This window comes from Sarcophilus harrisii, chromosome 1, assembly GCF_902635505.1.
Source record: "Sarcophilus harrisii chromosome 1, mSarHar1.11, whole genome shotgun sequence".
Lineage (NCBI taxonomy): Eukaryota > Metazoa > Chordata > Mammalia > Dasyuromorphia > Dasyuridae > Sarcophilus > Sarcophilus harrisii.
The window spans coordinates 596,950,442-596,967,777 of NC_045426.1; the positions used below are offsets into that span (position 1 = coordinate 596,950,442).

The following is a 17,336-nucleotide window of genomic DNA, read 5'->3' on the forward strand; positions in this document are numbered from 1 at the left end:
GTTACTACTGGGCTTATATCCCAAAGAGATCATAAAAAAGGGAAAATGATCTTTTTGTGCACGAATGTTTGTGGCAGCCCTCTTTGTTGTGGCCATAAACTGGAAACTGAATAGATGTCCACCAATTGGAGAATGGCTTAATAAATTGTGGTATATGCATATTATGGAATATTATTCTTCAATAAAAAATGACCAACAGGATGATTTTAGAAAGGCCTGGAGAGACTTACAGGAACTGATGCTGAGTGAAACGAGCAGGGTCAGTAGATCATTATGTACTTCAACAACAATATTATATGATGATCAATTCTGCTGGCCATTTTCAGCAATGAGATGAACCAAATCAATTCCAATGGAGCAGTAATGAACTGAACCAGCTACACTCAGCGATAGAACTCTGGGAGATGACTAAGAACCATCACATTGAATTCCCAATCCGTATATTTATGCCTGCCTGCATTTTGGATTTCCTTCACAGGCTAATTGTACAATATTTCAGAGTCTGATTCTTTTTGTACAGCAAAATAACAGTTTGGTAATGTATACTTATTGTGTATCTAATTTATACTTTAATATATTTAACATCTACTGGTCATCCTGCCATCTAGGGGAGGGGGTGGGGAGAAGGAGGGGAAAAATTGGAAGAAAAAGTTTGGTAATTGTCAATGCTGTAAAATTACCCATACATATAACTTGTAAATAAAAAGCTATGTAAAAAAAAAGCTACTAGAAATAATTCACAACTTTAGCAAAGTTGCAGGATACAAAATAAATCCATATAAATCCTCAGCATTTTTATACATCACCAACAAAATCCAACCACAAGATATACAATGAGAAATTCTATTTAAAATAACCATTTATAGCATAAAATATTTGGGAATCTATCTACCAAAGGAAAGTCAGAAATTATATGAGCAAAATTATAAAACATTTTCTGCAAAGTCAGATTTAAATAATTGGAAAACTATTAAGTGCTCTTGGATAGGCCAAGTGAATACAATAAAGATGACAACACTCCCTAAACTAATGTATTTATTTAATGCTATACCAATCAGACTCCCAAGAAAATATTTTAATGATCTGGAAAAAATAACAACAAAATTCATATGGAAGAACAAAAGGTCAAGAATCTCAAGGGAATTAATGAAAAAAACAAAAAACAAAAACATCAAATGAAAGTGGCCTAGCTATACCTGATCTAAAAGTATATTATAAAGCAGCGGTCACCAAAACCATGTGGTATTTGCTAAGAAATTGATTAGTTGATCAGTGGAATAGCTTAGGTTCATAAGATAAAATAGTCAATAACTATAGCAATTTAGTGTTTTGACAAACCCAACAATCTCAAGTTTTGGGATAAGAATTCATTATTTGACAAAAACTGCTGGGAAAACTGGAAACTTGTATGGCAGAAATTAGGCATGGACCCACACTTAATACTATACACCAAGATAAGATCAAAAGGGCCCATGATTTAGGCATAAAGAATGAGGTAATAAATAAATTAGAGGAACATCGGATAGTTTACCTCTCAGACTTGTGGAGGAAGAAGGAATTTGTGACCAAAGATGAACTAGAGATCATTATTGATCACAAAATAGAAAACTTTGATTATATCAAATTAAAAAGCCTTTGTACAAACAAAACTAATGCAAACAAGATTAAAAGGGAAGCAACAAACTGGGAAAACACTTTCAAAGTTAAAGATTCTGAAGGCCTCATTTCCAAAATAGATAGAGAATTGACTCTAATTTATAAGAAATCAAGCCATTCTCCAACTGATAAATGGTCAAAGGATATGAACAGAGAATTTTCAGATGATGAAACTGAAACTATCTCCACTCATATGAAAGAGTATTCCAAATCACTATTGATCAGGAAAATGCAAATTAAGACAACTCTGAGATACCACTACATATACCTGTCAGATTAGCTAAGATGACAGGAAAAAATAATAATGAATGTTGGAGGGGATGGGGGGAAAACTGGGACACTGATGCATTGTTGGTGGAGTTGCGAACGAATCCAACCATTCTGGAGAGCAATCTGGAATTATGCCCAAAAATTTATCAAACTGTGCATACCCTTTGATCCAGTAGTGCTACTACTGGGCTTATATCCCAAAGAGATACTAAAGAAGGGAAAGGGATCTGTATGTGTCAAAATATTCGTGGCACCTCTGTTTGTAGGGGCTAGAAACTGGAAAATGAATGGATGCCCATCAATTGGATAATGGTTTGTGTAAATTGTGGTATATGAATGTTATGGAATATTATTGTTATGTAATAACCAGCAGGATGAATACAGAGAGGCTTGGAGAAACTTAAATGAACTAATTATAGTGAAATGAGCAGAACCAGGAGATCATTATATCCTTCAACAATGATGCTGTATGAGGATGTATTCTGATGGAAGTGGATTTCTTTGACAAAGAGAAGATCCTAGCTCAGTTTCAACTGATCAATGATGGACAGAAGTAGCTACACCCAAAGAAATAACACTGGGAAATGAATGTAAACTGTTTGCATTTTTGTTTTTTTTTTTCCTGTGTTATTTTTACCTTCCAAATCCAATTCTTGCTGTGCAACAAGAGAACTGTTCTGTTCTGCACACATATATTGTATCTAGATATACTGTGACATATTTAACATGTATAGGACTGTTTGCTATCTGGGGGACGGGGTGAAGGGAGGGAGGGGAAAAGTTGGAACAGAAGTGAATGCAAGGGATAATGTTGTAAAAAATTACCCAGGCATGGGCTCTGTCAATAAAAAGATAATTATCCAAAAAAAAAAAAAAAAAAAAAAAAAAAAAAAAGAGCAACCAGAAAGCCAGTGTCATTGGATTGGAGAGTTAAGACTAGAAAAGTAGAAGAGGTTTAGGTTTCGAAAGTCTTTGAATATCAAACAGAACATATTGCATTTGATTCTAAAGATGCTAGGAATACATTGAGTCTGACATCTAGCTTTTTTGGATCACAGCTTACTATATAGGAATGACAGTTTCTGACCAATGATGGAGTGCATCTAACAATAACTAGTAAGAATGTGTATTTGGTGTTTAAAAAATTAATAAAAATAACTTTTAACTGAAAAAGGATACCAAAAAAGAAATGGTTTATACAATTTTCCATCAAGCTAGAAATTGCTGAAAAGTTATGATATGAAGATATAATAAAACTAGAAATATAGCATAATAACTGAAAATCTAATATAATTTTAATCTAATCTAATCTAATTAGGAAAAAACCTACTGATGTAGACAACAGAACTATTAAAGACAATAGGGGGATTGAAAGACTACTTGAAAGTTGTGATAAACAAAAAAGAAATTGAATACACTATTACAAGAACATATAAAGAAAAATTTCTCTGAAGTTCTGGAATCAGAAGGTAAAATGGAATAAGAAAGAATCTACCAATCATCACCTGAAAGAGATCGGAAGAAGAAAATTTACATAAATATCATAGCCAAGTTTCAAAATTTCCATATTAAAGAAAATTACTACAAATAACAAAAATACATAAGAATAATTTTCAAATATTTGTGAAAAATATCAGAACTCAATGGGAATTTTGATATAAAAATCCAGAAGGAATATGATTATATCATTAAAGACTAATTATAAAGAACTAACAAAGTAAAAATGTTTATGATATATAAAATATATATAAATATTAGCAAATATTAGTTAGTAATAGCATTCTTAAAACTTATAATTACTAAGGTTATTTGAAAGAAACTTTGGGGTTGAGTTATGAATAATGAGGTGATTTAAAAAAAAAAAGCTATGTAGGAACAGATTAAAAGGAGAAAGGTCACACCACTAGTGTCTGAAGGCAGAGGTTTGATCCACTCTGCCACCTAAACACTTATGTAAATAGACAATGATCAGGGCTCCAAATTCCAAGAAGGAAGTTAGTTGGATTTCCTTTGGGAAATTTTATAACATTTTAATGGTCCTGGGCTTTTCCCTGAAACAGAAACTATCCTTTAAAAAAAAAATAAAAAGCAACAATATTTAGCAACTCTGTATGTTTGAGTCATACAATGTAACAATCTGCAAATTAAAGTTGCATGTTAGATACAATGCAAAGATGGATATGAATAAGTTACATAACATTCAGAATTAAGCAATAAAAGCATAGCAAAAGAGGACATCAAAGAAAAGGGAAAAAAGGTGTGGTCTTGTCATATAATGAGAACAAGTAATAATTAATAGCCCACATGTTCCACTAATGTCCATGCAATAGCAAGAGAACTACAGAAAAGTCTGCAACATGTTTTATCTATTGTGAAGAATTGATATGAGTGCATAGACAAGAGACAAATGGAATTAAAGAACAAAAATGAATAGTTTTAGAGGATATCACATCAATTAGATTGCAGATTTCCTGAAGAATTTATGTTTTGTTTTTTCAGTTCAATAAAATCAGTAGATCTAAAAATAACACTTAAGTTTCCATATTACTCATTTTTTTCATATTCTAAAAATATTTATTGAATTTCTAATGTTGAAGTTGGAAAAGGGAGGCCCCCGAGAGTTTGGGGTCACAGACTGGTGGTGTGAGGTGCCTCAAAAGAATTGCAGGTTTTAATACATTTCCTAGTTAAGAGGCAAGTTTATTTATAATTATACTACCATTACAACACTAAACTCTGGGAGAGATTGGCAAAAAAAGCCAAGGACAAGGGGATAAATTTATAGGAAAAAAGAGAAACCTCCAGCAGCTTCATGTTACATATTTGCTAATTTTATGGCTTTCAGGTAGGTTTGAGGAATGGTTTCAGGAATTTGGTTATCACAGACCAACAGATTATCCATCTGACCATCAGCAATGTTTGCAGTATCATTCCAAGGCTAGAGGACTTTTACAATTATTGAAAGACACATTGTTAGTACAAGAGCACTCTCAGGTCAGGGGGCTTCAGGATCATTTAAGAGAAGAAATATTATTACAGTTTACAATTATTGATAGACAAGAGCACTAACGTTCCTGGGCCAGAGGACGTTTACAATAATTAACAGACAAGAACACTTGTAGGTTAAAAGGGCTTCAGAGTCACTGTGTCTCCCCTACATCACTATGATGTGCAAAAAATGTTCCCATTAGTCATATAATTTTATCTTGACAATATTACTGTAAAGAGGGGCAGTTAGGTGGTACATTGGACAAAGCCCCAATACTGAAGTCAGGAGGACCTGAGTTCAAATTTGATCTCAGACACTTAATACTTCCTGGCTGTGTAACTCTGGCCAAGCCACTTAACCCTAATTGCCTCAGCAATAATAGTAATAATAATAATAATGTAAAGAGGGTAGGTAAGGAAGGTATTTTGAAAAATAGCATATTACATATCTTTAAGATTTACAAAATACTATCTTCACAATTATTGTGTTAAGTAAGTAGCAGAGTAAGGAAGCTGAGGTTCAAGGAGGTTGTAACCAAACGTTTATGAAGTAGAAAAGGACTAGAACTTCTATATCCTGATTTTAAATCAATACTTTATTACTGATATTTTAAATATAAATAAAATGAAACAAAGAGTGGTTAGATAACTTGCTTTAAGTTTACATAACAAGTTAATAACAGAAACAAGCCCCAAATTAAAATCTTTGTAGGAGTTTCTTATCCTCATCTTATAGGACCCAGATACTTAAACTGCGGCTTGCCACCTCATATGGAGTCTCAGAACTGAATGTGGGGTTCATAAAAGTATTATTTATTATCAATAAATGTTTGATTTGTATACCTATTTTATACCACAGAAAAATTTCCTGGGCAAAAAAGGGGTCATGAATAGAAAAAAAGTTTAAGAAGCCCTGTTCTAGAATCATAAATTTATAATTAGAAATCATTTTTAGAGAAAACTGCCTTACAGGGCTTTTGGGAGCCAAGATGGTGGAAGAAGCAGTAAATCATTATAACTCTCTCATATTTATATCTAACCAACCATAAAATAGTGACTGAACCTGCAAATAGATGGGATAAAACAATCTTTTAGCCTAAGAAATTTGGAAAATTGACAAGAAAGGTCTCTCTCACTCAGGTAAAAGGGGAATGCAGTCCAGGACAGCCTCCCAACAAGCTCAGAAAACAAGTAGGAGATCTACAGAAACATCCCTCAAGCCTCAGCATACACCAGACAATAGCACTTGGACAGGGACTCAGCACCAGGTAAGCTGGTAGACCCCCTACCACCTTCAGTAGCCCCATTCACCTCCCAACCTATTGGCTCAGCACAGTACCATGAATGAGGATTCCCCATGGTCCTTAAGGCAACTTCATTCCAACACTAAGTAAATAACTAGAGCCTGGACCCTCTAGTACAAGAATCTTGAGACAGTGTCTTCTCCACCCCAGGAACAGAATTTAAATTTTAAAAGAAAGGAAAAGATTTTTTTTTCTTATTTTGTTTTTTGCTGAAGTATTTGGGGTTAAGTAACTTGCCCAGCGTCACACAGGTAGGGAGTGTTAAGTGTCTGAGACCAGATTTGAACTCAGGTACTCCTGACTTCAGGACTGGTCCTCTATCCACTGCAACACAAAGCTGCCCCAAAAAGTTTTATTTTTTTTAAGGTGAGAAAAAAAATAAAGAATCTGACCATAGAAAGTTATGGTGGCAGGAAGATAAAGTCACAAATTCAAAATAGGATAATACAAAACACCTATGAGCAAAACCCCAAACAAAAACAGGAAGTGGTCTCATGTCCAGAAAGAACTCCTGGAAGAGCTAAAAACAAAACAAAATATCAAAATCACCACTAACAACAAAAAATAAAAATCAAAACAAAACAAAATAAAAAACCTAAAAAATAAAATGAGAGGCAGAAGAAAAATTTGGAAAATGAATGAGTGACACATACAAAAAAAATTACACAAAAGGAGTCAATGGTTTGTGGGGAAAAGAAAACAACTCTTTCAAAAGTAAAATTGGCTAAATGGAAAAGGAAGTACAAAAGCTAATTGTGGAAAACAATATTTCAAGGGGAAGCTAGTGACTCTATGAGACATCAACAATTAAATTCAAAAGAATGAAAAAAATAGAGTAAAATATAAAATATCTCACCTGAAAAAACAAGTGACCTGGAAAATAAATCAGAATCAGTATCAGAATCACTGGACTACCCAAAAACTATAATGAAAAGGAAGACCTGGACTGCATCTTTCAAGAAATTATCAAGAAAAACTACTTTGATATCCTGGAATCAGAGAGCAAAATAAAGATTGAAAGAAACCACAAATAACTTCAGGAAAAAAACATCCCAAAATAAAAATTCCTAGGAACATTATAACCAAATTACAGAAATATCAAGTCAAGAAAAATATACTGATAGTGGTCAGCAAGAAACCATTCATATATCAGAGAGTCATGATAAAGATTACACAGGACTTTCCAGTTACAACACAGAATGTGATATTCTGGAAGACAAAGGAGCTAGAACTACAACTAACATAACATACACAGCAAAATTAAATGAGTTTGCTCATTCAATGAAACGGAAAAATTTCAAGCTATCAAAAGGAGAAGACCAGAACTGAACAACAACAACAACAACAAAATGATTAAAACATCAAGATCCAAGAGAAGCTTTAAAAAGTAAAAAGAGAAAAGAAAAGATAAGGTATTCAATGAAGTTGAATTGTTTATATTCCCTACATAGAAAGAGAATATGTGCAATTCAGTAAAACTGTATCACTAACAGTACAGATAGAAGGAATATACATAGACAGAGGATATGGGTGTATGATGAATTTGAGGGAAGGACATTAAAATAATAAGGGATAAGAAAGAGAAGTACACTAACTACAGAAGGCAGAAGCAGAATGGGGTAAATTATTTCATATGAAGAGCTGCAAATACCCTATTACAGTGAAGGAAATGATGGGAGGGTGGACAATCAGCTATATATAGAGATCTATCTTACCCAATAAGAAAATAGAACAGTAAGAGATTAAGAAAAGGAAGTGCTGGGAATGACTGATGAGGTCTCAGACAAAAGAAGAACATTGCTGAGGAGGCAAAGGATGAAAAGAGAGAGAAGACACGCAGGAGAAAAAAATAGATTGAATAGAAATACAAAGTTAATAATCATAACTGAATACAAATGGGATGAACAATCCCATAAAATAGAAGTAAAAAGCAGAGTTCATAAAATAATAGACTTGAAGCAGAGAACACACATGGAATAAAAGTAAAGGACTGGAGCAGAATCTTTTATGCTTCAAATCAAGCATTTAACTTAAAGAAAAAGTAGGGATAGCAATACTGATCTCAGCCAAAGGAAAAGCAAAAGTAGATCTAATTCAAAGAGACAAGGAAGGAAAATAAAACTTGCTAAAAATATCATAGACAGTGAAGTAATGTCAATACTAAATATTTTTGTATAAGTGGTATAGCACACACATTCTTTTTTCTAATTCAGTTCCTTTTTTTTAAATAGCTTTTTATTTACAAGTTATATGGATGGGTTATTTTACAACATTGACAATTGACAAAACTTTTGTTCCAATTTTTCCCCTTCTTTCCCCCCATCCCCTCCCCCAGATGATAGGTTGACCAATACATGTTAAATATGTTAAAGTATAAATTAAATACAATATAAGTATACATATCCAAACAGTTATTTTGCTATACAAAAAGAATCAGACTTTGAAATAGTGTACTATTAGCCTGTGAAGGAAATCAAAAAATTCAGGCAGACAAAAATATAGGGATTGGGAATTCTATGTAATGGTTCCTAGTCATCTCCCAGAGTTCTTTCACTGGGTGTAGCTGGTTCAATTCATTATTGCTCTATTGGAACTGATTAGGTTCATCTCATTGTTGAAGAGGGCCACATCCATCAGAATTGATCATCATATAGTATTGTTGAAGTATATAGTGATCTCCTGGTCCTGTTCATTTCACTCAGTATCAGTTCAAGTAAGTCTCTCCAGGCCTTTCTGAAATCCTCCTGCTGATCATTTCTTACTGAACAATAATATTCCATAACATTCATATACCACAATTTATTCAGCCATTCTCCAATTGAAGGGCATCCACTCAGTTTCCAGTTTCTGGCCACTACAAAGAGACCTGCCACAAACATTGTTGCACATACAGGTCCCTTTCCCTTCTTAAAGATTTCTTTGAGATATAAGCCCAGTAGAAACACTTCTGGGTCAAAGGGTATGCACAGTTTGATAGCTTTTTGAGCATACTTCCAAATTACTCTCCAGAATGACTGGATGTATTCACAATTCCATTAACAATTTACCAGTGTCTCAGTTTTCCCACATCCCCTCCAACAAAGGCAATTCTGAGATACCACTAAATACCTGTCAGATTAACTAGAATAACAGGGAAAGATAATGTGGAATGTTGGATAAATAAATTGTGGTATATGAATATTATGGAATATTATTGTTTGGTAAGAAATGACCAGCAGGATGATTTCAGAAAGGCCTGGAGAGACTCATATGAACTGATTCTGAGTGAAATAAGCAGAACCAGAAGATCATTATTTAATTCAACAACAATACTATATCATGATCAATTCTGATGGATGTGGCCCACTTCAATGATGAGATGAACCAAATCAGTTCCAATAGAGCAGTAATGAACTGAACCAGCTACACCCAGGGAAAGAACTCTGGGACAAGACTATTAACCACTACATAGAATCCCCAATCCCTCTATTTTTGCCCACCTGCATTTTATTTCCTACACAGGCTAATTGTACACTATTTCAAAGTCCAACTTTTTTTATACAGCAAAATAACTCTTTGGACATGTATACATACATACATTGTATTTAACTTATACTTTAATATATTTAACATGTATTGGTCAACCTGCCATCTGGGGGAAGGAGTGAAGGGAAGGAGGGAAAAAGTTGGAACAAAAGGATTTGCAACTATCAATGCTGAAAAATTACTTATGCATATATTTGTAAATAAAAAGCTATAATAAAAACAAAACAAAAGAAAACAAACAAACAAACAAATTAATGTATGCTGTGAAACTATCCCAGAGTGGCAAATTTTATTAGCCATGGCTCCAAATTTTATACATGTGTCTCCATTAAAGATTGGCGATAGATTCTTGAAGAAAAGGTTCCAAAGTTCCTCTTAAAGGACCAACTATCTTTACAGATGCATCCAAACATATTTGCATTGTACACTCTCATGACTTAATTATAAAGAGAGTAGTCAGAACTCTTTTTCAGTCCACTCAGCAAAATGAATTGTATGCAATCATTCTAGCTCTTATATATCATTATATCTCAATATCAATATATCATTATAGCTCCAGAAGATATACATATATCTGATTTGGCCTATTCAGTAGGTGTGGTACAAAGAATTGCCACAGCCCAAATAAAATTTGTAGCTCTTTAAGAAACTTCAAGAGCAAGTGAGAAAGCATTCAGGTAAGATTTATATTTTGCATGTCCACTCTCATAGCAGACTTCTAGGTCCTATTTTTGATGGCAATCCAAAGGCAGATAGCCTTCTAACTATATTGGCCAATACTCCTTTATTTCAGGAAACCCAGGAATCTCATTCTAAATACCATCAGGCTGCTTGAGCTTTATGTTTAAAATTTGGTATAACAAAAGAGGAAGCTAGGAGCGTGGTAAAAAGCTGTACTGCTTGCCTTCCTTTCCATGCTCCTACACTCCCTCCAGGAAAGAACCTTCGTGGTTTGAGACCCAATGAAATCTGGCAAATGGATGTGACCCATTATGTATTGGGTCGTCTGTCTTTTATCCATGTTATGGTAGATACATTTTTGGGATTCACCTTTGCAATACCAGCAGCAAAAGAGACAGCTTGAATGGTCACTGAATTCCTCATCCAAATATTTGCAATTATGGGTGTGCCACAAGAAATAAAAACAGATAATGGACCTGCATATACTTCTAAACATTTTGCACACTTTTGTGCACAGTACAAGATTTTACACACCACTGGCATACCCTTTAATACTCAAGGACAGGCAATAGTAGAGAGGAGAAACAGAGACATTAAGATGCTCCTCCAAAAACAAAAGAAAGGGGGAGCCACAAGTAACCGTAGAGAACTTCTAAATCTAGCCCCTTATACTATTAACTTCTTGATTTTTGACAAAGATTTTCTGGCTCTGACAGATAGGTTTTATAACCCACAGAAAGGCAGTGTCCAATGCGAGTGGTTAGAAATATGAACGTTGTTGGAGGGGATGCGGGAAAACTGGGACATTGATGCATTGTTGGTGGAGTTGTGAACGAATCCAACCATTTTGGAGAGTAGTTTGAAACTATGCTCAAAAAGTTATCAAACTGTGCATACCCTTTGATCCAGCAGTGTTACTACTGGGATTATATCCCAAAGAGATTATAAAGAAGGGAAAGGGACCTGTATGTGCACGAATGTTTGTGGCAGCCCTTTTTGTAGTGGCTAAAAACTGGAAACTGAATGGATGTCCATCAGTTGGAGAATGGCTGAATAAATTGTGGTATATGAATATTATGGAATATTACTGTTCTGTAAAATGAACGTTGACAGGATGATTTCAGAAAGGCCTGGAGAGACTTACATGAACTGATGCTGAGTGAAATGAGCAGGACCAGGAGATCATTATATACTTCAACAACAATACTATATGATGATCAATTCTGATGGACCTGGCCATCTTCAGCAATGAGATGAATCAAATTAGTTCCAATGGAGCAGTAATGAATTGAACCAGCTACACCCAGCGAAAGATCTCTGGGAGATGATTAAGAACCATTACATAGAATTCCCCAATCCCAATATTTTTGTCCACCTGCAGTTTTGATTTCCTTCACAGGCTAATTGTACACTATTTCAGAGTCTGATTTTTTTTTTTTTTGTACAGTACAATAACTGTTTGGACATGTATATTTATTTTGTATTTAATTTATACTTTAACATATTTAACATCTACTGGTCATCCTGCCATCTAGGGAGGGTGGGGGTAAGAGGTGAAAAATTGGAACAAGAGGTTTGGCAATTGTTAATGCTGTAAAGTTACCCATGCATATATCCTGTAAATAAAAGGCTATTAAATAAAAAAAAAAAGAAATATGAACGTTGACAGGATGATTTCAGAAAGGCCTGGAGAGACTTACATGAACTGATGCTGAGTGAAATGAGCAGGACCAGGAGATCATTATATACTTCAACAACAATACTATATGATGATCAATTCTGATGGACCTGGCCATCTTCAGCAATGAGATGAATCAAATTAGTTCCAATGGAGCAGTAATGAATTGAACCAGCTACACCCAGCGAAAGATCTCTGGGAGATGATTAAGAACCATTACATAGAATTCCCCAATCCCAATATTTTTGTCCACCTGCAGTTTTGATTTCCTTCACAGGCTAATTGTACACTATTTCAGAGTCTGATTTTTTTTTTTTTTGTACAGTACAATAACTGTTTGGACATGTATATTTATTTTGTATTTAATTTATACTTTAACATATTTAATAAGTATTGGTCAACCTGCCATCTGGAGGAAGTGGTGGGGGGAAGGAGAGGAAAAATTGGGACAAAAGTTTTGGCAGTTGTCAATGCTGTGAAAGTATCCATGCATATAACTTGTAAATAAAAAGTTATTTAAGAAAAGAAATATGAATGTTGGAGTAATTAACTACTTCCTCTTTTTGTTTGCTAAAAGCTGACCAAAAAGTAAAAAATTCTTATATGGTTCAATATTTTGTTAAAAAAAAGATTTCAAAGAGTTCAGAGAAAGGACAGATATAATATTCTACTGTAGAAATCAGCCTAGAAAAAAAGGAAAAAAAGGATTTTGAAAGCAAATCAACCAACTTAAATGTTAAACTTAGGTATAAAAGAAATAAAAAGCCACACAACAGGATAAAGGCAAAACTGAAGTACAGTACTAAAGAAATAATAAAACAAGAATTAAAGGTCAAAATTAAGTGAGGCTGATAAAAAAAAAACTAAGGGAATAAATACATGTATATATATATACGCATATATTGTGTGTAAGGGAATATATATCCCTTAAAATATGTGTGTGTGTGTGTGTACACAGATATATATGTTATTTATGTACATTTATAAGTGTGTATGAAGTCTGTTATTTATGTTTATATCATATACATATGCTATGTATGTTTATATAGTATATATAATGTAAATTACTATGGGATGACAGTAATGAGGATACTGGAAAACATGCTACATGAAGAAAAGTAGAAGGAGCTAGGGGTGTTCAACCTGTAGAAGGAAAGTCTTAAAGGAGGACAATAGTTGCTTTAAGCATCTGAACATATGCCATATAACCATGTTAGGCTTATTTTTTATTCAGTAATTTTAATTATGTCCTACTCTTCTTAAACTTAATTTGGGACTTTCTGTGCCTAGCTGCCCCAATTATCCTGAGAAACACATATTTAGATTTAAAAAGGATTATAAGTAGTTAAATCATTCTATAGCTTAGAAAACAAACTCAGAGTGGTTAAATGACTTTTCCAAAGTCACCCAGCTCACAAAAGAGATGGCTGGGAATTTCACAAGCATTCTAGTGTAGAACTCAGTGTTTTTTCCATTACACTATTTGCATTATACTCTTTCATTCACAATTTTCTTTCAAGTCATGAACACAGTCATGATGAAAAGACTCCAAAAGCTAAAACTGGGAGAAATGAGTATAGATTAAAGAAAGACATTTTTAGGGTTCATACAAGAAAATTCTGATAAAGATTAGTAGTGCCCCAGTGGAAAATTTGCTTCCTCTGGGAGAGATAGTCTTCTTTTACTAGAATTCTTCAGAGAAAGTGGATGATCAGAATGGAAGATATTGTAGAAAAGATCCCTGTCCAAGTTCCTGTTAGACTAGATGACCTCTTAAGTCCTTTCCAACTGTGATTATATTATATATAACAACCTTACTTTATACATGAAAAAATACTGAGGTCCAAAAAGGTAACTAAATTCACAGATCTTGAATAGCAGAGCTTATATTTTAATATATTGCCACTGTTCTTTCTAATTGGGTCTATTTGATTGGATTTGGCTTCATTTTGTAATCTTCTGATTGCTGAAGAAACTTCAAAACTTCTGTTCCTGATGTAATACTTTAAGTCAGGCAATCATTCTCATCACCCCAACCCAGTCTAAGAATTTTTAGTCACTAAGTCATATGGGTGTGCTATATCTTTACATCTCATTTGGGGCTTCATAGGAATTAATTTTTCATATTCTCATAAAATTCAGCATACTACTAATAGTGGGAGATAGAAATAAGATGTATAATGTTGGATCTGTGTCCTCTTTTTGAGAGAAGGTTCATGGATCGGTTTCAAGAAGTCACTAAAGTTGTGTAGAGAAAAAATGTATTTTTGTTTTCACTAATTTCTAATTGAAATTGAGCATTTCTTCGATTTTGAATGTTCTATTGGCAATACATGTGGCATCACCAATATTAGAAATCACAGAAATTTTCATATCATATTTCAGTTGTACATAAATCCTAAAATATCATTTATAGTTATCAGTATTTGAAAATTACTCTAGTCAGACACTTAAAGTTGCATGCATTTATGTGCCAATAAGGAAGTATATCTATATATTGACTATTTCATAAATTTTGGGCGGATGTTGTTATATGTTAATGATTATTTCCATATAATGTATTTTCCTTGTGACTTTATACGTACTTTATTTTATGTATGTGAATGCATTGTTTTGAGAAGGGGTCCACAAGCTTTACCAGAATGCCCAATATATCCATGGCAACAAAACAGTTAAGAATTTTATTTTTCTTAGGGGACTTCTTTTAGGTCATGATAAAAACTGTGGACCAGGATCTAGGTTTTGAGTTATGTTCAGTTTTATAATATTTTATAATCTTCTACAAAGATTGGTGATTATATTTATCCTTATTATTTTAAAATTCATTCAATTTAACTTTTTAAGCTAATTACATATTAGTACTAGAGATAACTTGGAATGTCACAACAGTCATATGTTTAAGTATGGCTGTAGAATCTTAAATATCTGAAAGTCATAATGTGCCTTTCTAAATATTTGATTTATAATAGGCCTTAGAAAACAGTGTTCTGTTTTTTGCTTAAATAAAATAATTTTTATTTTTTCATTAGAATTAAAGGTGTCATTTGTCACAAGACTGATGTTTGAGTTCCAAATTCCCCATTTAAATTATCTGTAATTTTCCATCTTTCAAAATACAGAATCAATTCTTTTCTTAATTTACCAAGTTCCCAATACTGCAAGAATTGTAACTATCTAGTCAGTAAACATTCTGGTATCTTAAATGAAGGTCAATTATGAAAGAAAAGTCATAGACATGTCAACCTAGATAGATGAATCAATAATTCTATATTGAAAGGAATCCATTTTTATTCATATTATTTCCAAATTATAAAATATCAACAAATTTTTGAAAAAATCAACTAATAATGTAATGTTATTTCATTTTCTAGATGATTTAAAATAATATTTTATATCTGTTCATCATTATCATCACCAGTAAAAATAAGAATAAATTTTTTTAAAATAAACTTAAAAGCATAGTTGCTTAAATGCAGCATTCTAGAAAGCAGTTAGAAATTTATTTAGCTATACTAGATTTCTAGGTTTAAATAAATATAAAAGAATAAAACAAAAAAAAAATTTGATGAAATAAAGTCAACAGATTGTAAAAACTAAGGGTATGTTACCATGCACATCCATGCTATACACCTGCAACTTCATGGACAGTGACAACACATACAAGCAAATGAAAGCAGCTGACCACGTACCCACACACCTTGGCAGAGGTGCACTCCACACACGCCGGCCACCACCAAGACAGATGATCTCAGAAGTCCCTTCTAGACGATATCCTGATGAGCATGAAAAGGTCAGTGTGTCTCCAACCCCAAAGTTCAGTCCTATTCGATTGCCATATTGGGGAATTCCAGGATCCTCACAAGGTTCAAGATTGTATTCTAAAAATCATCAGGAGTGGGGTGGAAAGAAGAAGGGTGAAAGGTCATATGAAGTCAAGGATGACAAAAAGGAAAAATGATCATTCTAATTTAGAAGGGCCCTATTTCAACAATTTCAACATAATTCTACTTATACAAACAATTCATTTCAGAATTAGATTTCCAGCTTCCATCTAACTTTTTTTATTTAGGAATATTACAAAGAAACATGTATCCATGAATAATTTTTGCTACACAGAGATGCCATATGTCATTATTATCTTGCTTTAAGAAAATAATGATCAAATGTAGAAACATGAGAATTTTTAGGTACCATATTTTCAGAGACACTGGAAAATATTTAGAGGAGGCAAAAAATAGCATGAATAAAGTTCTCAAGATTATGCCAAAAAAGGACTGGTTGAAGAAAATGAGACTATATATCCTAGAAAACAGGAAACTTTGAGGAGAAAGGATATAATAGCCATCAAATATCTGAAGGTTCTGTTATTTAGAAGAGGAATTTATTAGCAACTTTTTTTTTCTTTACTCCATTAGAAAGTATTAAGGAAAATGATTGGAAATGATATATAGCAGACGTGTAAAACACACCCATTACACTTTGTGGTCCTCAACACTTCACAATACAGTAAAACCAGATCAAAATGTAATTGGGATACATAAGAAATGAATAAAAAATAAAGCATAAAGTTAATGTTAGTTTTCTAAATGAATATGCAGCCCACAAAAATCCTTATTTATCAATTTTACTTGAGTTTAATACCACTGTTAGAAGATAATTTGGGCACAATTGAAGAAGAGATTTCCAAAGAATTAGAATTACTCCAAGGTAGAGATGGGTTCTTTCAAGAGGTAATGAATATGTCGTCCATAGAATCTTCAAATAAAGGATATATGAACACTTATTGGGTATGATGTAAAATGATTCAAATATGATTTGGAATGACAGTCCTTTAAAGCCCATTTCAACTCTAAAACTTTATTCTGATTCTATAAATAAAAGTCCTAATTTTCATTAGCCATTTTAAATCTGTGACAGAACTAGTCAATTTTTGTTTGGATTTTATACATGGGACAGTGTTTTGTCAGGACAAAAGGTCAAAGATATGTGGCCATGTCACATATCAGCATATCTGTAGCATATCTTTTAACTTTTTATCAATAAATTATAAGTACTCTGTAAGCCTGACTTATTTGTCTTAGATTCTCAATTGTCTTAGAAAATACAATCAACTACCTTTGCTAACTTTAGTTATAATTACTTTGGGATGTAATTATTTTGGTCATTTGAGACCATTTGATTAATTAAGGCTGCTCAGTCCCATCTGGAAGTCTTCTCTCCTCATCCAACATCCT

At 33.2% G+C, this 17,336-nt stretch overlaps 1 protein-coding gene across 2 annotated transcripts in view; it reads right to left on the reverse strand.

Annotated features, from left to right (window-relative positions):
• Positions 1 to 17,336, reverse strand: part of CSMD3 (CUB and Sushi multiple domains 3) — a 1,575,929-nt gene that overhangs the window by 494,870 nt on the left and 1,063,723 nt on the right. For both annotated transcript variants that reach the window (XM_031954893.1, XM_031954946.1), the window contains one exon: positions 15,792 to 15,980. In XM_031954893.1, coding sequence (XP_031810753.1) covers positions 15,792 to 15,980 — 189 coding nt within the window. The remainder of the gene's footprint in view (positions 1 to 15,791; positions 15,981 to 17,336) is intronic.